At 37.8% G+C, this 21,316-nt stretch overlaps 1 protein-coding gene across 3 annotated transcripts; it reads left to right on the forward strand.

Annotated features, from left to right (window-relative positions):
• Nucleotides 1-894: 894 nt before the first annotated feature.
• Nucleotides 895-21,128, forward strand: phkg1.L (phosphorylase kinase, gamma 1 (muscle) L homeolog). Of its 3 annotated transcripts, none has more exons than XM_041582256.1 (11): nucleotides 895-1,154; nucleotides 7,570-7,605; nucleotides 8,756-8,905; nucleotides 11,304-11,479; nucleotides 13,473-13,527; nucleotides 14,726-14,791; nucleotides 15,356-15,519; nucleotides 17,820-17,910; nucleotides 18,414-18,567; nucleotides 19,600-19,725; nucleotides 20,638-21,128. In XM_041582256.1, exons 3-11 carry the CDS (start codon nucleotides 8,823-8,825, stop codon nucleotides 20,887-20,889), a joined length of 1,167 nt encoding a protein of 388 aa, XP_041438190.1. In that variant the 5' UTR covers nucleotides 895-1,154; nucleotides 7,570-7,605; nucleotides 8,756-8,822; the 3' UTR covers nucleotides 20,890-21,128. The 3 variants fall into 3 exon arrangements, with proteins under 3 accessions (XP_041438190.1, XP_018102420.1, XP_041438191.1); XM_018246931.2 differs by having other exon boundaries at nucleotides 896-1,154; nucleotides 7,570-7,641; XM_041582257.1 differs by lacking the exon at nucleotides 895-1,154 and adding an exon at nucleotides 6,603-6,770 and having other exon boundaries at nucleotides 7,570-7,641.
• Nucleotides 21,129-21,316: the final 188 nt, after the last annotated feature.

Consider the following 21,316-nt stretch of genomic DNA (forward strand, 5'->3'; position numbering starts at 1 on the left):
CTTGGGTTCAAATTACCCTAGCAACCTTACCCTCATACTGAGTATGAGAATGGACTATGAAAAGGAGAGGGCCTGAATAGAAAGATGACTAATAAAAAGTAGCAACGGTAACAATAAATTTGTAGCCTTTACAGAGCATTTGTTTTTAGATGGGGTCAGTGACCCCCATTTGAAAGCTTTAAGGAGGCAATAGAGCAAGGCAAATAACTATAAAATATAAATAATGAAGACCAGTTGCAAAGTTTGGACATTCTTAAAGTTATCTCAAAGGTAAACCACCCCTTTAAGTCAGAGACGTAACTACAGAGGAAGCAAACACTGCGGCTGCAGGGGGGGGCCAGAAAATATAAGGGCCCCATGAGGCCCAAATTAATATACAATTTGAATACATATTGCTAAAACAGATCAACCTCTAGACATTTTGATGGCCTGAAGAATAATTTTCTGTGGGGCCCAGCAACATCTAGTTATGCCACATCTTTAAGTGCCATTTTCTTGCTGGATATAGCCTTTTAATACACATGTACAGTTAGCTATAACTACCATTTAATATGCGCTGAACAGGAAGTTATTGACTTTGTTTTCTATCCTGGAGATGCATGCAATACATGTTTGTAGGCCAACTCTCACAGCTATATATTTAGACAGCAACAACAGCAGAAGAAAATGATCTTTTCCCTTTTAGCTCTTCCATAAACCCTGTGTCTTAGCTTGATGGCAGTTTCCCAAAAAAAAAGAAACAAAAAAAAAAAAAACAGATTAATAGATTGGTCTACTTCAAGCCTAGCAATTACTGCAATGCAGCAAAGACAATTCAAACTTCTGGCATTATAAGGAGCAAGAAAATACCAAGTGCCCTTAATTTAGTTTACGGCACTGCATGGGGCACACAACATGCTCTGGGTCCATAACAGGGACACAAGGAGGCTGGACAAGCAGTTACAGACACATAGTGTAGCTTCCAAATACTGATCTTTTCCAGGCTGCATAGCAATGTATTTTTGGCAAGGCATATGCTCATAAATGCAGTGTGCAGAGAGAAGAACACAAGCACAGAGCATCAAGCAGATCTGAAATCAACAGTGCATGGCTGCAACTGAGGTTCTGTTCTGTGGAGTAGTCTCAGCCCACGAGAGCCAACTCCTACATTAGAGGTAAGTGATTCTGAACAAATTGAAACCATAGATAGATTCAGAGCTTCTGATCTCCCAGCAGTCAGGATTAACGGTCATGTTTAATTCCCTCTTGTAAACAGGAAACTATGAAATCAACACAAGATATTTAGTTTTAGACTGAGGTTTCTCTATTCATGGAATATATCGAGATTACTTGGACAATATCTGATGTCACTGAATTTTTGAGACCGAAACCTCTATACACTATGCAGTCTTATGATCACAAGAATGATCTGTGCTTTAAACAGCAGACAACCTACACAAAAGACCAGTCAAAATCAGTATTTATGGGCAAGGTGGGGGAGTCTTAGGAGTGTTTGAAGTTATATTGCATTTGTCGAAAAAAAAATTGTTTTTATTCCAGGAGTCATTGCAGCACTGAACACTATTGGTAGCTGGTCTTGGTTTCACAAAGGTGGTTTGTGCATATAAGCACTAAGTGGTAGAAAATAGATAATTCATAGTGATAGGGGCCTTAAATTGGAAGCTTCACTGGGGTAGGGACTGATGTGATGTATAATGTATAATCTCTTTAATCACCGTAGATTAATTTCATATTTTTGTTCATTGCTCTGTTCCTGTTAAATATTGCTATTATTTAAGAAAATGAGTATACTTCAGTTTGGTGCCAGCAAATACCTAGCGGCTGTTAGGAAATGAATTGCTAGCTCTTTTTAACCCTCAGTGGAAGCTCTGGGTTTAGTCTTGGACTCTACAATGGTAAACAGCAGCTCTGCAACTCTATCACAGAATTCCTTTGCAACCCTGTGTATAGAAAGTTCCTACTTACTAGGTATGATTGTGTATAGTATAGTGAATAATACTGTGGAGCAGGCACTCAAATGAAGGCAATCTTCCACCAAGTAGTTGAAGCAAAGTCCACAGCCTTACGTGTTTCGTGTTACAAACACTTAGTTATAGGCTAAGACTAAGGGGGTTATTTAGCAAAGTCTGATTTTATCTCAACATTTTCTGCTACAAATTCCGATCAAATCCGCTCCGCTTTTTTACGCTTATTTATTATGAAATTTTCCTGAAAAATTTGCTTTGCGGAAAAAAAAGTCAGATTTTCATGATTTTTCTCGGGTTTTTCACCCAAAACTCAAATTTCTTATGCTTTTTTGCTCGGAAACTTTAGGGTATTGCACGAAACCCAGCGCACATCAAAAAATCATTGGGACTTCTCCCATTGACTTATATGCAACTTCGAGAGGTCTGAGATGCCGGATTTTCTAATTTGGACTTTTCCATCCTCGGGTTTAATAAATTCCGAGAAATGTTGTTGATTTTTTAAGTCAGATTTTATTTTTAAAAAATCACAAATTTTTCAGGATTTTTGCATTCTAAGTTTAGTAACTAACCCCCTTAGTGTTTCTAACACTTACTGCTCCACAGTATTTTTCGGTTTATCCGCTCCCTGTGCTGAGGGCTCAGTAACTACTTAGAGACCCTCATTCAAGTTTTATCATACTAGTGTATAGTATAGTATAGTACCAGGAGTTTATGCTTTTTTGTAAGTTATTATCATTATCTGTATATGTACCCAGCATTTACCAGAGATTGTTTATTATTCACACCAGTCCCTGTCCAAGTTGAACTTAAAATGGGCTGTCCCTATCCCATTCACAGTAGGGTCTACTATGTACATATGTGACTTTTATGGTTTGAGTTCTGGGTTTATATCTGCAAACGAAACATGCATGCATTGCAATCAATTCTGCTTCCTCTCTGAAAGCTTTTGTCGGTGCTCGGTAGTGTTACCGATATGATCAGCCCCCCTCCTTACACCTTCTTTCATGAGCTGTCAGGCCGCTTCCATGCTTTTTCCTTTATCCTATGTTGGCTTTCCTGCATTGTCAACCTTAATCTGAACCACCCTGGTCCTTAGCAGGAAGGTTTGAGACAGTTTTAAAAGTATGATTTATGTGCAGAGGCAGCTTCAAATGTCAGATGTTACCAGTGTAGCTTCTCCAGCAAGTTTACAACATGTCATATGTGACTAATATTTCTTTAATACCTTTGATGCCTTTGTAAATTATGTAAAGGTATACAAGGTAATCAATGCAGTGAGATGCAGTGTTTACTGTATACTAGTGGCAAATAATGCAATTCGTTGCCTTTTATGGTATCATTTACATGCCATGTCATTGTTTGCTTGTCACTGAGGCTGCAGTACATGGTCACTCTTAACCTCTAGAATGCCACATCTAATTCACGTGTTTGGAATTATGTAATTATCCATGTATCTCTGTGCGATACAGTGACAGACACTGGAATTTTGATTGCCACGGTTTTCTGCTGATCACTTTAGTGGTCAATATGCTTTATGCTATAGACTTAAATGTAACAACGATTCAATTTCTTAATAAAGAAAGGCATAATATATGGTCAATATAAGCAAAATAAATACAGATAGTGTTTAAAGCCCATTTCCTTAATTTAAAATTTTTACTATACTTGCGCAAACAAGTGGGATGGTCTCGGACAGCCATAAATAATTATTGGGAAGCGGCTGAACATGGTAGTGCAGTGGTGATTGGACAGGGCAATGTTCAGTGAAGATGGTAATCCCCAAGTTGTTTCCACTTTTCTTGTCCTTTAAAAAACGCAGCAAATGTTGCGCTGTCTGCAGTGTTGTCCAGCATAAGTTATTGTTTGTAGCAAAAAAAACAAAACAGCATATATCCGACTAGATGTGATTTAGTTGCTAGCACAGGACCAGGTCTATTTGGTCTGCTTGTCTAGTGTATAGTTCCAAAAAAGTGGTTAAAAAGTACAAGGTATTGTCTACATGTGCTCAATAGGGGGTAATTGGCCTAGGGTAAGTAGAACGTCCACCATTTAGTTTTAGTGAACCTTTAGTAGCAGGACTATGACTTATCTGGGCTGGCTGTGATTGGTGTATTTAGCTCTCCTATCGCCAGTTTTGAACCAAACTGTCAGCTAAGCATAAGTACAATATACACTGCATAAATTATACAACATGATATGGACTTTACATATTATCCACAAATGACACCTGCTGAGTTCTGAATAAGAAGATCTAACCCCTGTATATTGTCAGTGTCAATGATGGCAATCGTTTTTTATTTTGCATTCTTCTCCCTTTGTCCTTACTGAATTTTGTAAGACATACGCACACATATAGTAGAAACCCTATTTTATGTTTTTCAGGGGACCAGGAAATTCGTTAAAGCAATTTATCCTTCAAATCAAGACTGGAACTAGGTGTCGGCATAGGCACCTGCATAGGATAACGATGGGGGGGCTCATGGCAGATACCTCTTCTGCCTACACCTAGTCTGGGCTCTCTTGCTCCTGCTGCTGCTCCTCACCACTTGTCACTGTGCACGCACACACGAGGGGGGGGGGGAGTGAGGTAGCTGGCTGTTTAGCCGAGGGGGCCCTTTTCGGCTTGACCCGTCTGTGATTCAAGTACTCAAAAGAAATAAGAACAGGAGTCCGTTTAACTTTGGGAAATACAGTATTTACTGTATTAATGATAAGGGTTAAGCACTGCAGCAAGACCTCTATGACCTCTCAACAGAGCCAGACCAACCCAGCCAGGTGCCCCAGGCAACCTGGCCGGCCACGGCGCCGGCTAAGTGCGTGCTCTGGTGCGCATGTGCGAAACTGTGATATGGTGCACATGCGCGAAACTGCACTATGGTGTGCATGAGCTAAAGGGAAATTACGAAAAAATATCCACGGCAGTCGGGGAGAGACAGGACCGGACAATGGGGTATGCGACAGAGGCAGAGCAGGACCGTGCCTGGCTCCCCCCGCTTTGCGCCCTAGGCACGTGCCTACTCTGCCTACCCCTAGTTCCGGCCCTGCCTCTCAACTTAAAGCAATAACTGATTTGTGCATGGCTGTATGAGGTGCAGACTTGATTACTTGCAGACTTGATTTACCCCCCACACCCCAAACATACAGGCAGATTAATTGGCTTCTGACAGTGTGTGTCAATTTGATAGTGTCCTTAGAGTATAAGCTTCACTGGGGCAGAGACTGTTTTGAATTATGTATATTCTCTGTAAAGCACAGTATGTCAGCACTATTTAATGAATGAATTGATTAAATAAATAAATGCTTTTTGTGTATAATCATGTTAGCCAGCACTCAGGATACAGTTTACGATGCCCCAGATGCAAGTGCAAGGGTACTTTAAGTGGTAGAAAATACCCTTTAGTACTCATTTACAGTCACCTGTGCCCAGGGCATTGCTGAATTCTGCACTTTGTGCTGGGTTAAAAATATGTCCATAAGCAGCTGGCAGGTACAGTCCTCTGTTAAAAATGTGCACATCTGAATGATGTACATGATCACCAGTGAGATACCCACAGCCCCCATCCCTCATGAATACAGTACAGCCAAATGCAGGCACTTGTGTATTAATTGGAGAAGTCCAGATCTTTGCAGCCCATTCTGAAGCACAAAGGCTATGTGTGTTATGTGTGGGCCAGGGTGCAAAGTGTTAAAGGAGAAACCCTTAAAATGAATACATCTAAAAATGCCATATTTTATATACTTAACTTATTGCACCAGCTTAAAGTTTCAGCTTCTCAATAGCAGCAATGATCCAGGATTTCAAACTTGTCACTGCGGGTCACCATCTTGGAAAGTGTCTTTGACACTCACATGCTCAGTGGGCTCTGAGCAGGGGTCGTCACAAATTATCAAACAGAAAATGAGGTTGTCCTTTCATATAAGCTGATGCTAGAAGGCTGATTATTAAATTCTGATACTAGTTGTACTGGTTTCTGTGCTGCCATGTAGTAATTATTTGTATTAATTACTAGCCTTATATTGTGACATTTCCTTTCTATGTGTACTGTATATTTTGAGTCAGTCCCTAAGCTCAGTGACAGCAGCACAGAGCATGTGCAGTGAATCAGCAGAAAAGAAGATGGGGAGCTACTGGGGCATCTTTGGAGAGACAGATCTTTACTGCTAAAGGACTGTGGTTGCTTTGGCTGGTACAGAAGCCCAAAACATAATGTACAACATTTCTAGTCTACATCTTTAGTTAAGCTTTAGTTCTCCTTTAAAACACGGAGATTGCACTTTGAAATGTGGGCAGTGTCAAAGTTTCTATCATCGATCCTAAATGAGTCCTAGGATCTTAAAAGTAAATACAGCAGGGCCTTGGGCTGTCAGCCCAGGCCTAAATAGTATGTGGTGGATGTGGGTCCTAAATTATGAATATGTGCATGGAACCGATCAGCAAATTCTACATAGGGATGTAATAGTTAAATCGTTTTAATAGTTTAATAGCCAATTGTACTTAAGATGAACTTGTTTTTTATTTAAATTGATGTGTTGTTAATGCTGCAACTGAGAATCTGCAAAATGTTCAGCGACTGCATGTAATCTAGATGCTGATTCGAAACTGGAATGATGTAACATCCTACAAGGAACCAAATTATGTAACAGTTAAACCCAAGCAGCAAAAAAGATACAGCGTAGTCAGCTTCTGCAGGAGGCAAAAGTAGAGGTTTATACAAACAATATGATACGTTGTTGAGGGATCATGAAGGACATTCTCAGTCATTTCAGCCGCTAGAAACACAGAGAATATTCTGCTATAAAAAGGTAATGTACTGTACACAGAAATAGATTTGGTGACTGATTTGGTCAGTGTCTGTATCTGAAATGTCAGCTGTTTTTTTTTTTTAATTTTTTTAAAGATGTAATTATATGAGGTCACCTCAAAAGTTACATGATAATAAGTGCATTTATACAGATAATGACACTCTGAGGAGACGTCTAAAACCCTTTATAACACACTAGAGCCATAAATCGGGTTTAACTGGTGTTCAGTGAACTTTTGTCATTACTGAAACTTGTGTATTACAAGACATAATGGACCCCCTGTTGTAAAATATTAGGACATTAGAAGTTACCTCGGAGTTCCAGGTGGTATGATCATTTGTTTCACTTGGCAATCACATTCTGACCTATGTATTCTCTCTTTGGAAATCTCTGTACCAGGACCTTTTTTCTATCTGATTTCCCTTTTCTGCCCAAGCACTGCTTGAATTTTTTATTTATTTTTCCCTCTATCCCACAGTTCTAGTACAACAGTAAAACTCTTTTTACAATGTTTTCCACAATATCCACAGCATCTGTTTCTCTATGGTTTCTGGGTGGTCTTTCTCTTCTACAATACATGTCCCACAAATCTAAATCACCAGGGCTCACTTAGTAGTCTCTCTAATATTTGGTCTTCTGAATGATATGTCTGTAGCCATGAACCCCCAAAGTCTATATGGCAGTAGAACCGTTCCTAGGGATATATTTCCAAAGTTATACTTGCCTATTTGTCTGTCTTTCCAGCAGTGTTTGTCCCCAACAGTCTAATTTTTCAGCATAATATTCTCTATTTTAACAGGTTGGTCTGTGCAGGAGTGAACACCTTTGTTCAAAAGTAAGTGGGAAACAAAGTGAAGCAACGATTCTAAAGGTAAGGCTCTATTGGAATTTGAACCAGGAATCTCTTGATTATCAACTCCCCTTCCTACTGCGCTAGGAGGGCAGCCAGAAGGCTCATGGTAAATTTGGTCTTTTCACCCGCCTTTCTTATTCTCTCAGTGGCCCTATTGGCTGTTTAGTGCCAGTCAGTCATTAGAGTGGGGGGTGCACCCTATTTGAAAACTTCTCTCACATCATTTTCTGATCTGACCATTGCTGCTTGAGCACTGAGGCATGCCCCAAGTCTCACTTGTTCTGGCTCTTGCCATGCCTGGTCTTGCCCTAGTCCTGTTGTTATACTGCTTCTTTACCTGCTTGGCTCTGCCCCAGTCTGTCTTGCTTATCTGCCTCCTCCATCATGCTCTAGTGCAGAGCTCCCCAACCTTACTTACCCATGAACCACATTGAAATTTAAAAAAATTAAAACGTTTTAGGGAGCAACACCCCCAAAAGCATAAAAAAAGCTACTGGTTAGGGACCACTGCTCTACTGTGTTCTGCCTCTCCTTCCGCTTTGTCCCACTCCAATGGGTCCTGCTTCTCTGCCTGCTCAGGCTGTCCTGCTTCTCCATCCCACTCCAGTCTGTCCTGCATATCCATAAAGTGTTGTTCCTGATCTTTGGTGTCTCCTCTTTGTCTAGTCCAAAACTGGCCCTGAAATACTCCTTGCCTGCAGGACTCACCTCTCCCTTTTCAAGTATTGAGGATTGCCCCATTTATAATCCTTTACAATAATGTGCATTTGGATCTGCATTCAAAGAGGCGGGTTTATGTGTTTATTTCCATAGATATTTTTCTGTCAATCATTACATTTTTTTAAAGTCCACTGTGCTTCTCATGATGGCGCTACAGTGGCTTGGTTGATTCAGCCTGAAGGCCAGGTAGGGCAAAGTTTGGGAAGAATGCCTGTTTGTTTTCCTAAATACTCCTCCTTATAGGTCAGCTGAAGGACATTTAGGTGAGACATAGGATAAACATATTTACTGTCCTAGTTGTTCTTAAAACTATGCACAGGGTTCAAAATGATCATGTATTAAGATTACCCTTCTCATGTTAAGACTGCAACAAAACAGTGCTTCCCCTAAACAAACAATGTTTGAATTCTAGGTCTTATAAACATCTGCTGAAAGAGTACAAATGTGCACAAAACTAATACAGTAACAAGGATACAAAGATGACACGAGAAGAAGAATTACCAGACTGGCAAACATCACAAGACTTCTATGAGAAATATGAGCCAAAAGAGATCTTGGGAAGGTAAGGGACCGTTAGGACATGCCCACCCCTCATTTGAAACAAACAAGGATCAGAGAGCATCTATATGGAGCGCCAATAAAGGGGATATTTTTAAACATAATTTTAATTTTTAGCACCATGTAAAAGCAACACCATATATTACTTATAATTGCCTACATTCATTTATCCTATATGTCTCCTTTAAGAAAAAGCTTAAATCACTGAATTGGGGTTGAAAACAGCCTAGAAACAACTTGAATCGCTCTAATTGAGTTTTCAAGTGAAACCCTCTGAAAAAAACTCGAACATCATGAAGACTATTAACATCTTCAAATGGTTCAAGGGACATCTGCCATTGACTTCTACATGACCTCGACAGGTTTTAGCTGGAGTATTTTCAGATACGGTACAAGCTATTTCCAGTTTCGGGGTATAATAAATCTTGAAAAATTTGAGTCTTTTTTTTACAAGAATTTTTTTTTTTAACCCGAAAATTCAAGTTTTGACTGAAAAACACCCTAGAAAACTCAAATTTTTTGGCTTAAATACAACTCAATCTTTGATAAATCTGACCAAGGCAGACCATTGAGATACTTCATTGGTCTAATTAGAAAATGTTTAATTTACCACAACTCTTTATAATATATCCTTCAGCCAATTCTCTATACAAACACAAATATTATGTTTTAGGCCAATATTACCAAATTTAACTAATAACTTTCCGTGTGGTACTGTATCAAATGCATTAGCAAAGTCTAATAAGATCACATGCACTGCAACCCCAGTATCTAGGCTTCTGCTCACCTCCTCATAGAAGGAAATTAAATTAGTCTGGGAAGATCTATTGCACATAAAACCATGCTGGCACCCTAATGTATCTACGTTAAGATGTATAATAACACATGCTGAGTTCATCTTTCCCACCTTAAAACAAATAAAATATGTATCATAACTTTAGCCAAATTTTCATCTTCAGCAAAGGCCAGTCCCATTCCATGGCTTATGCGGTAGGTGCAGTTTGCAATATTCCGTTGCTTTCTCATTGTACATTTACCAAAAGGGATAATTTTTTTTAGAACCACCTGTGCTCTAATGATATATAGAGTGAAGTGTCATTTGAAGGTCATAGATGCTCACAAAGGACAAATTCTATCTTGCAAACATTTTAAAAAAAATGTGTTAGTAAAGATACAGTATATAGCTGATTAAACACATTTTCTAAGACATAAAATGGTCTTTTGTAATATCAAAACAGCAGGCACAGAAAGCTAACAGTTAATTAGTTGCTTAAGTCAATAAGTTGCTATTTCTGTTATAGTTATAGGACAGGTGCTTGACAGAATTTGGAATAGAAAATCATTTGCCTTTTACAAAGGACACCAAGATAGCTGAAAGAGAAGACTGGGATTGGCTTGTTCAGGTTAAAGTGTAATCTCAGATGCATGTATTTATCCACAGTGCAGCATTTTCCCCATAATTTCTGCATAATAGAGGCGGTGTTTTCTGAGTTGCATCTGCTGCAAATATTCCCGAAGCAATGTATTTTGATGCAAATTTGATGCAACTTTCTGAGTGTGGGTTGCACCACTTCCATGTGACCATTCAAAATAGTATGCATATTGACGCAACCTGCTGTGGCAATCCTGGAGCTACTGCCAGCCTGGACATAGCGTATAGGTCCAGGGTTTAACAGCATCAGTAAACACAACTCTGCAATATTCATCAATGGCAGTATGAACATGTGGAAAAGTTGGAATGTGATTGGATGCAAGTACCTTTTTGTCAATATGTGCTTTCTGTTGCTCTTATTTTAAAGGATAAGTAAACCTTTAAAATAAGTGAATGTAAAACTGACGAGGGTGCTATTCTTAGCACTTTTGCAATGTACATTCTTATTTATTTTCTTTTAATTCCAAGATATTAAGGGATACATGTACTGTTATTTTGAATGAATTTTGTTCCAACAGCGCCACCTGCTGGTCAGTTTCCCACCAGTCTGACCACCAAGTAGTCAAGGAAGTTGTCAGGAGAAAGAAAGAGGCTGCTCTGATGTTCTTCTGTTTAGGAAAGATTTGAGAAAGGTTTCTAATTTTATTCCTAAGCAGAAGAACTTCAGAGCAGCCTCTTTCTTTCTCCTGACAACTTCCTTGACTACTTGGTGGTCAGACTGGTGGGAAACTGACCAGCAGGTGGCGCTGTTAGAACAAAATTCATTCATATTAACAGTATATGTATCCTTTAATATCTTGGAATTAAAAGAAAATAAATAATGAATGTAAATTGCGAAAGTTCTTAGAATAACACTCTCATCAATTTTACATTCACTTGTTTTAAAGGTTTACTTATCCTTTAAGACAACAACATTGTAGGTACATTTGTAAATGTCCCCTAATGCTTTGAATTTTTTCTATTTCCTTAGAGGTGTGAGTAGCGTGGTGCGTCGCTGCATTTTCAAGCCCACTAGAGAAGACTTTGCTGTGAAAATCATAGATATCACTGGAGACCACTTAACGTCAGAGCAGATTGCAGAATTGCGGGAATCAACAATCAAGGAGATTGACATCCTGGAAAAAGTATCAGGGTTCCCTAATGTCAGTAAGTGTTCCATCAATAGCCTTCATACTTTACTAGGTGTAGGTCCAACATCCAGAGTGAAAGGACAACAATTTTTTTTGCAATAGATGTCCAAGTTTATATGACAGAGTTTTGCAATATACACTATACTAAAGTAAAGTTTTGTAGCCATGAATGACGTTTGTTAATCTTCCAGTATAAGAATGAATCCTGAAATAAATCAGGCCAACCATCAGATCATAATGGGGGCCTATGCAGGAGAGAAGACCACATTAATTAATGTGGTCCTCACCTGATGGGATTTTTAAACCTGCCCTTAGATAACTGCATGATTTTCGGGCACTTATCTGTCAGGGAAGGTCCATACACAAACTGCCATCTCAGTCTATAAGGGGCTGAATCAGCAGCTTCTCCCTGTGTATGTTCACCTTTAGACCATATTATTCTACATATTTTACATAATTTTTTTAGTAGACTGACTTTCAGTTATACTGAAACCCCCAGGTCCCAATCATTATGAACAATGGACCCTGCACCTGTAGTGTTTAGAAGCAAACACAGAATTGTTACCACCGCATGCTTTATATTTAAAAGTATTTCTTTTTTTGGATGTTACTCTCTAAAAAAAAGTAAGAAAAAAATATAATAGTTGCTTAAGAAATTAACAATTTGATTTAAAACCACAAAGTTTAAATATCTTACTAGAGGTATTTGCAGATGATCTTCAAGTCACTTCAAGTCTTTGGGGACTAGGTTATAAAAGGCAATGGTTTGTTCCCATTCAGTTAACTATGACCACTAATTAGATGTTTGTTTACAGTTTAAGTCTATTACGAGCTAATTGCTTATAGGCTACTATTCCTTTTAAGTGTTACTAGACTGAGAAAACTTTGCCCCTTTACCATGTAAACACCAATCGATTTAAATCATATCATTCTGTAATACCCATTTGTAGACTGAAATAATATCATAATAATAAACATATCATTGGTATCATGCTGAATAACCCTTAGGGGCAGATTTATTAAAGGTTGAAGTGAAAATTCGAACTTCTAGCTAATTTTTGTGACTTCGAGTTGGAACAGTCCAAATTTGATTCTAATTTGAAAAAGATTTGTAAGTTTGAATTTCGAAATTTATCATATACTGTCTCTTTAAAAAATTTACTTCGACCATTTGCCATCTAAAACCTGCCGAATTGCTGTTTTAGCCTATGGGGGACCTCCTAGAACCTATTTGGAGTCAATTGGTGGAAAAATCGAATGCGCTATTACTTCGATTCGTACAATTTTAATTTGATCGAAAACTGACCTATTTGGCGAAAAAAAATACTTGGATTTAATTTTGGTTGGTCTTTTTGAATTAGAATTTCGAAGTTTTTCAAATTCGAAATTCGACCCTTGATAAATCTGCCCCTTAGCCTAAGAAACAGCTTATTTGCTTGTATAAGCCTTTGTACATGAAATTTGTTAGGCCATTATTAATACCAAAAGATGTCATGACTGTTACATAATATAAATTGTAAATTCTTTTGGGCAGGGTCCTCTGTACCTCTTGTATCAGTTATTGGCTGTTGTTTTTTGTATGAAATCTGTATTTCCTATGTATACATCCATTTATTGTACGGCTGGCACTTGATATATATGATTACTTTATAAATGCATTAGTAATAATGATATAGTCTTACAGATGTACTATCAACTGTAGGGATTTTTACAGGACAATATAACAGTATTATGTTAGCTTAAAACATAGGGAGCAAACAAGAAAGAGAAACTGCTTACAGTGAAACCTTGATTTTACATCTCCTTTTTTAAGGTTTCCTGCATTTTACACTGTTTTTCTGTGGTCCCACCAATAAAACATTTCCCTGGTTTTACATCTTTTACATTTGTTCTGGTTCCCTGAAAAATGAAAAATGGGGGTTCTACTGTATTCCATGTAATTGTACTATTGCATACCTTTTCATTATTATTCCACTATTATTTAAATGTGCTCCTTTCCTTTTTAACAGTCCAGCTCAAGGACAGATATGAGTCCCACACTTTCTTCTTTCTTATATTTGACTTGTAAGTACATTCATTTTGATTCTACAAGTATTTGGATATTCATGTACAGTAGAGCTTGATTTCAGAGATTTTCTCTCAATTAAAAGAGAAAAGAAATACAAAGATTATATATTCTCAAAACAGATTTATAGTTCCCATGTTTAACTAATGAATATGAGGATGGAGAAAGTTGTGTGAAGAATCCATCCCAAGAACTCGCCATCCTATTCAGGTGGACTACTACATGGATGTCAAGTTAACTAGCTAGACCAGCAGAGATGCCCGTAGCAGAGTTTTATAAATACACAACCATACAAGGGGCAGGTTAGCAGGGATGCTTAATTTAGGAATCTCTAACACATGGTTCGGTTTGCAACAATAATCTGGTTTCCAAACTTCACTAGTGTCAGGACACCTGTCATTTTACTGTTATCAGGGGTCAAGTGATGTGACATTTGGCACAACACAGCTCCCTCCAGGAATATTATAAATGTAATATCTTTATAAATATGCAGATGAAAGAAGATACTTTGGACTGGGGTTTTATGAATGGGCTCAATGGAGATACTCAATGCCAACTCAGTGCTTTATTTCCATTGCAGACTTGGAAGTATTGTGTATAGTGTGTATAGTGCTTACCCCCCTGAAGTGACTGTTCGGATGTTTGTGTAGCAGCTGCTCATACAGACTGATTGGGCAGCCCTGACAAGCTCATGTTCCCTGTAACCTTTTCTGTGGCCAGCTAAAGGATATTATTTTTATATTCTGCTCAGGCTGCTTCTAGAAGGTTTTGTAACAGCTCTGGGGGAACATTTTGATCCTGACCTTTTAGGAGACAGTTCAATAAATCAGAATATCTGTTTGTATGTGCACTACATCTTGTATGTTTAAACAGTCTAAGATTTCAAGAAAACCCAAAAAGAGTAAAAAGAAAACCTATATAGTTTGTAATTAAGTATGAGAGACGTGATTGCAACTTTTCATAGAGTATAGCCATTAAATTGCAGAAAAGGATCTTCATTAACCTCATCCACCAATAAAAACAGCGAATATATGGATTTGTTAGACTATTTGGTGTTTGAAATGCTTTTTTTAAATTGTGGTTATTTTACAATTGCAAATATTTATTTAATACAATTTAATTTTTTTTTCTGCTGACTATTTAATGTTTAGTGTGGGACAATTTCCAGTCTGCTCTTTTCTTTTTAAAACTATTTAGGATGAGGAAAGGAGAACTGTTTGATTACCTTACAGAAAAGGTCACGCTGAGCGAGAAGGAAACAAGGTAGGAATTCAAAAATAACTTAAATACAATAAGCAAGAGTAGTGAATGGCCCTGGATCAGGTTAGGGTGTTCTCTTCAAGATGTTGTTACAGTACAGTTCCCAGTGTCCCCCATTATCCATGGGTCTGTATTTCAGAACTAACTGAAACATAACTGCTTGTATGTTAGAAAATGTGAATTGTATCAGGTCTGTAACAAGTGTACATTTGCCGTAGCAGCATCTTAGCAGAGCAGAAAAATTGATGCTTTGATTTAGGTATCAACCAAAGTGCAGGTAGTAAATACATTTCAAGGATCCTAGCTGCATATTGCAAGCACTGAAATTCCCCAGCCTATAGATCCTTATAGGGATCCTTGTTTTGGACAACTTTCCTAAAGCACACTTCAAGCACTGAGCATAAAGCTTGAGCAATGGGGGGTGATTTACCATCGATTTATACTGAGCAATTTCTGTATAGAAAAAAAAGCACATACATTTGTGTGTAGGTGGTCACAACTTTTGCTTCTCTGCTATTATGATATAAAAGTTTAATGAGCAAGGCCATTACTGTCTGCTTCTGCTAGGTATATCATAAGGTCACTGCTGGAAGTTATCTCCAAACTGCATGCCCACAACATTGTCCACAGGGACCTCAAACCAGAGAACATTCTGCTGGACGATGATATGAACATCAAGCTGACTGATTTTGGTTTCTCTTGTCAGATCCAGGAGGGGGAAAAGCTAAAAGGTAAATTTGTGTTTAATCCAATCACACTTTATTGTCCTAAGATATAGTACCATATACAGTGCAGCTAGGGTTGCCACCTGGCTGGTAAAAATGATGCTTGATGCCAATGTTATTAATAGGAAAAAATGGCAAGAATATAGGAAGGCCGCTATTTTTTTTCCAGAAAAGGTGGCAACCTTCAGTGCAGCAGAATGTAGAGTTTAATGGAATGAAATAAGAAAAATACACAAAGTGAACTAATAACCCAAAGATATGTAACACTCAGGGGCTAATTTGTTTTTAAAGGGATTGTTTACCTTTGAGTAAACTTTTAGTATGATGTGGGTAGTGATATTCTGAGAAAATATGGTATTGGTTTTAATTTTTTATTATTTGTGGTTTTTGAGTTATTTAGGTTTTTATTCAGCAGCTCTCCAGTTTGCAATTTCAGCAATTTGGTTGCTAGTGTCCAAATTACCATAGCAACCACACACTGATTTGAATGAGAAAAATGTGTAGCCTTACAGAGCATTTGTTTTTAAATGGGTTCAGTGACCCCCATTTGAAAGCTGGAAGGAGTCAGAAGAAAAAGGCAAATGATTAAAAAACTATAAAATATAATTGAAGACCAATTAAAAAAAATGCATAGAATTGGCCATTGGTCATACTAAAAGTTGACTTAAAGTGATACTGACGCTAAAAAAACTACTTTTTAAAGCATGAATATACATTAAAGGTTACCTATAGGACATGTTGATGTTTTTTTGCCGAGAGGTTTGTTTTTGTAAGTAATTATTGAAGTTACTAAAACTGACTGTTTTGCCAACCTGACTGTCCCATCTCAGCCTGTCAGTTAGAGTTTCTAATGCTAACGGACTTCTGCTGCACAAATATGGCAGCACCCTCATAGACGAACATGGGGAGTCAGATGGGTAAAAGTACTTATGGCAAAATTATAAGCAGCAAACAAAGCCAATACTATGTTAGATGTAAAAATGGTTTCATTTCTTTACTGCTGTACTAGCTGGAGTAATATCACTCCCCTTCCAGCAGCCTAACAACAGAACAATGGGAAGGTAACCAGATAGCAGCTCCCTGGTAGATCTAAGAACAGCACTCAATAGTAAAAATCGAGGTCCCACTGCATCACATTCAGTTACATTGAGTAGGAGAAACAACAGCCTGCCAGAAAGCAGTTCCATCCTAAAGTGCTGGCTCTTTATGAAAGCACATGACCAGGCAAAATGACTAGTTGTAATATGGCTGCCTACACACCAATATTACAACTAAAAAAATACACTTGTTGGTTCAGGAATGAAATTTTATATTGTAGAGTGAATTACCGTATATGCAGTGTAAACAGTGTAATTTAGAAATAAAAACTACACCATAAGAATCATGACAGAATCCCTTTAAAGGTGAACCAGTTAAAAATCGAAAGGTAAAATATGGATAAACTTTATCAGGAAATAAGCCCCCGGTGTTTTGCGTAAAAGAATATATCTTGATTGGTAGGACATAGATGGCGAGTTTAATAAGGAATTTTTGCATTCATTTTCAGAAAGATCTAAGTATTTTTATTAGAATTATTTGGATTTATGTTCTGTCTATCTCAACACTGGCAACCAGCAAATAGACACAAAGAGGCTTAATATTTGTAAGAAAACGTGTTTTATTACATATGAGTCTTCTTGGAATCTCTTTCCCAGAAAAGTTAGATATTGCCAACATTTCTTTGCATGCATTCTTATGAATGTTCTAACGCAAGTGTCTTAGACATACAATTTCGTATGAATTGTGAGTCACCTGTGGGTCCTCCTACAGAGGAAGCAGACTCTGGTTCCCCAGCAGCAGCGGGGGCTGCTTTCTCTACAGTTACATCACTGCAATCCAGATTTCAGAAAGATCCCTTATTTGGAAAACCACAGGGCACAAGCATTCTATATAATAGATCCTATATTTGTATTTTAAAATCAATTAAACAGCTGACCGGTATCACAAATCTAATCATTAGGTGATATATGTTAGGAATGATGTATTGAACTGTAGCCTTGTGTTACATATTTCTCATTCTCTAAGAACTCAGACCAGGCCTTCTTGATACAATGGTGCTATGTTTGTAAAGTTTGTTTTATTTTTTGTTTTATACATTGAGTAGACTTACTTATTATAATGCAATAGAAAATGTAAAAATCTACCTGTTATAAGTAGACCTAATATATCTTTGTATAATGTTTAAAAATGCAATAAAAAATATTGCTAAGAAAATAAATCAATTAAACAGCCAATTAAATTGTTGTTTGACCTGTTCCCAATTTTAGAAATATGTGGCACTCCAGGATACCTGGCTCCAGAAATCCTACATTGCTCCATGGATGAAAACCATCCAGGATATGGTAAAGAGGTGGATATGTAAGTCTTAAGTTATATAGTAGATACCAAAAAATATCATGGTACAGGGAGGGACCTGTTATCCACAATGCTCGGGACCTGGGGTTTTCTGGATAATGGATCTTTCCATAATTTGGATCTTCATACCTCACGTTTACTAGAAAATCCAATAGGCTGGTTCTGCTTCCAATAAGGTTTAATTATATTAATTAATAATGTGTAAAAGTGGGAAAAAATGGCAGATTTCAGCCTTTTTTTTGTTTTTGGCACACTGTGTTCTGCTCTGTCCATGACTAGTTTTGTCTACATTTAAAAATGTTTCTGTTTTGATGCATGAATTCTTACACCCACAGCAGTAAAGTTAGCACAGTTTCCCACATATAGTAGCAGGGCGGAAACTGCTCAGACATGTTGGAAAAATTTTTAAATACAGACAAATGTAATTGGTTTTATACAGTATATAAATATGGTTGACTGTTCCTACTACTCTATTTATAGGCAATACTATCAATTCTTCTTTGTAGGTGGAGCTGTGGAGTTATAATGTACACCCTACTGGCTGGCTCCCCCCCATTTTGGCACAGGAAGCAGATGCTTATGTTACGCATGATTATGAGCGGAGAGTACCAGTTTGGCTCACCAGAGTGGGATGATCGATCCGACACTGTAAAAGATCTGGTACTCACAGTTTGTCTCATCTAATGTTAATCACTTGGTTTTCAATTGCTGTACAGAATTGTCTTCATTAGGGCGATGCTTTGAATTTGGCAACCAATAAATAGAGACCCGCTGCACTCCACACAGGGCTCCCAAAGGCTGACTGTGTTCTTAACCACGTTTTGTGGCTTTAAAATATAATGGTGCCTTTGCAAGCAAAGAATTAACAGAAGATTTTAAAAAATCTGATGATTAAGCCCAGGTTTAGAAAACTTCTTAACCGCCATAGCCCTAAGTCTTTGTTCCAATAAACAAAATAATCTTTTTTTCTCACCTGTACAATTAATTTTTAGGGGGAAAAGGATATTTTGTTAGACAAAGGCTTGCAATTCAGAATTCTCTTCATAGATACTTTTTAACACATGATACCCCACAGAAAATACATGAAGCTAAATTTAAAAAAATCAACAGTATCATCCAACCAAAGTAAACTAAGCATGCTTCAAAGCGTCAAAATAACACTGGCAACAAATATCCCTGCCAAAAGGTAAATATTATTCCATGTAAAAATAAACACTGATGCGGATCAAAGAGCTAAATCTATAGCATTGGCAATATGGTCCTTTATAGGCAGCTTTGTATATACTTTGATCCACAGCACTTAAAAAGGGTTAAGGGTAGCGGCACACAATTCAATTTGAGGGAGATTAGTCGCCCAGCGGGATGGCACTTGGAGCGCTTCGTTTTCCGAAGTCGTCCGAAGTACGAGGAAACTTCAGGCCACTTCGGAAAACGAATCACTCCAAGTGCCATCCCGCCGGCGATTTACATTCTAGCCAGCAGGAAGGCATTGCGGGGAGATTAGTCACCCGCAGAAGAGGCGATTTGTCTCTGGCGACTAATCTCCCCCGAATAGCGTTGTGTGCCACTACCCTTAAGGTCGCTTACAGAGAGCACCAAGTAGAAGGAAGGGACATGGAATGCTAAAAATAGACAAAAGTTCAGAATAAAAATATGAAATGCATCAGCCATAAAATATGACTTTGTCTTCAGATCGCTCGACTCCTTATTGTTAACCCAGAGAGACGCCTCACAGCAGACGAAGCCCTAGTCCACCCTTTCTTCCAGCAATATGATGTAGAAGAAGTGCGTCATTTTAGCCCATTTAGGAAGTTTAAAGTAAGTACTAAGAGTGTGTCATATAATGTCCAAATAAAAAGAGATAAATAAAAGGCAAGCAACATTTCTAGCATTCTGTTAGAATCTGTGAAAAGCAGCAATTCTGCAAAAAGGTATCATCATTTATTTTGTTTTAAGAATTAAAGGAACAGAGCGTCTCTGATCGAATCAGAAATGTGTGGGCTCCGTTTACAACACAGATAATGATTTGGGTACCCCATTTTGCTTTTGCTGCATTTCAGGGACTCTAACAGAATCCCTTAATTTGTGGGGAGGCTTTCTATTGTCTTTAATGGAAGGGGAGATTTAAGGTGCCATTTTAAGTTAACTTTTAGTATGATGTAGAGATTGATATTCTGAGACAATTTATAATTGGTTTTTATTTGTGTTTTTTTGAGAAATTTAGCTTTTTATTCAGCAGCTGGTTGCTCTGGTCCAAAACTCTCCATTGCCCACAATAATGATTGCTTCATAGACCCCATGCTTGCCTTTACTAGCCATTTCTCATCTGAAAACAATCACTGCCATATTTCCTGGACCTCTGTCTTTTTAATGTTTATTGTTATTATTTATATAGTGCTAACATTTTACGTACTACTTGTTACATGTTTTACTTGTTTACTTTACTTGTTTATAATGGGTGCTCAAAGCACTCAGCTACCTGGGGCATTAGAGCTCAGCAGTATCACGCAATTTGCTAAATCTGAACTGCTGAAATTTATATTACTGGTGACATAAATAAATTGTTTTGTAGAGTCAGGCCACACGAGCAGATTCGGGGAGATTAGTCGCCCCGAAGAAGAGATTTGTCTCTAGATTAATCTCCCCTAATCTGTTTGTGTGGCCTGACCCTAAGGCCCCGTTCTTTGGCAATGTGAATCAATGTAAATTGATGATACCTTATCTCTACAGGTGGTCTGCCTGACAGTCCTTGCTTCAGTTCGAATATATCACTACTACAGAAAAGTGAAGCCAGTTACCAGGGAGATCATTGTACGGGACCCATATGCAATTAAGCCCATCCGCAAATTGATTGATGGCTGTGCTTTCAGAATATATGGACACTGGGTGAAGAAGGGAGAACAACAGAACAGAGCAGCCCTTTTTGAGAACACAGCAAAAGCCATTCTTCTGTCCCTGGCTGCAGAGTCCAATTTTTCTTAATGATGTTTCCAACATGCCTACAACTACTGACCCGGGGGTTCTACTATCAACAAAGAATTTCTTTGTCAGGAAAAATATAGTTACTACCGTGAAAAGTTTAAAAAATGTTGTGATCAATATTGTTTTGAGTCAATGAAAAGGAATGTGGGTCATTTAATGTGAAAAGTAACGTACAGGTACTGCCCATACTTTATAGGCACTAGTATCACTTTAAATAAAATTTGTACTTTGGAAATATATTTCTTCTATGTTAATGTCTGACTTTTTTTGGATTCTTGGGAACCGTGTTAGTTGTTAGTATCCCATGCATTTAATATGTACTGTGCAGAAAATTACGTGACCCCTTAATTTGGTTAACGCTGTGTCAAAAAAATAAAAATAATATATATATTATATAATATTAATAATATCAGTTGTATTTGTATTC

The sequence above is a fragment of the Xenopus laevis genome, chromosome 2L (genome assembly GCF_017654675.1).
Source record: "Xenopus laevis strain J_2021 chromosome 2L, Xenopus_laevis_v10.1, whole genome shotgun sequence".
In the NCBI taxonomy this organism is placed as follows: domain Eukaryota; kingdom Metazoa; phylum Chordata; class Amphibia; order Anura; family Pipidae; genus Xenopus; species Xenopus laevis.

Bases quoted from the DNA above. Each gene is read 5' to 3' on its own strand.
- phkg1.L (XM_041582256.1), top strand. From the start codon at position 8,823: ATGACACGAGAAGAAGAATTACCAGACTGGCAAACATCACAAGACTTC. The intron at 8,906-11,303 runs GTAAGGGACCGT...CTATTTCCTTAG, and splicing joins CCAAAAGAGATCTTGGGAAG to AGGTGTGAGTAGCGTGGTGC. The intron at 14,792-15,355 runs GTAGGAATTCAA...TGCTTCTGCTAG, and splicing joins CTGAGCGAGAAGGAAACAAG to GTATATCATAAGGTCACTGC.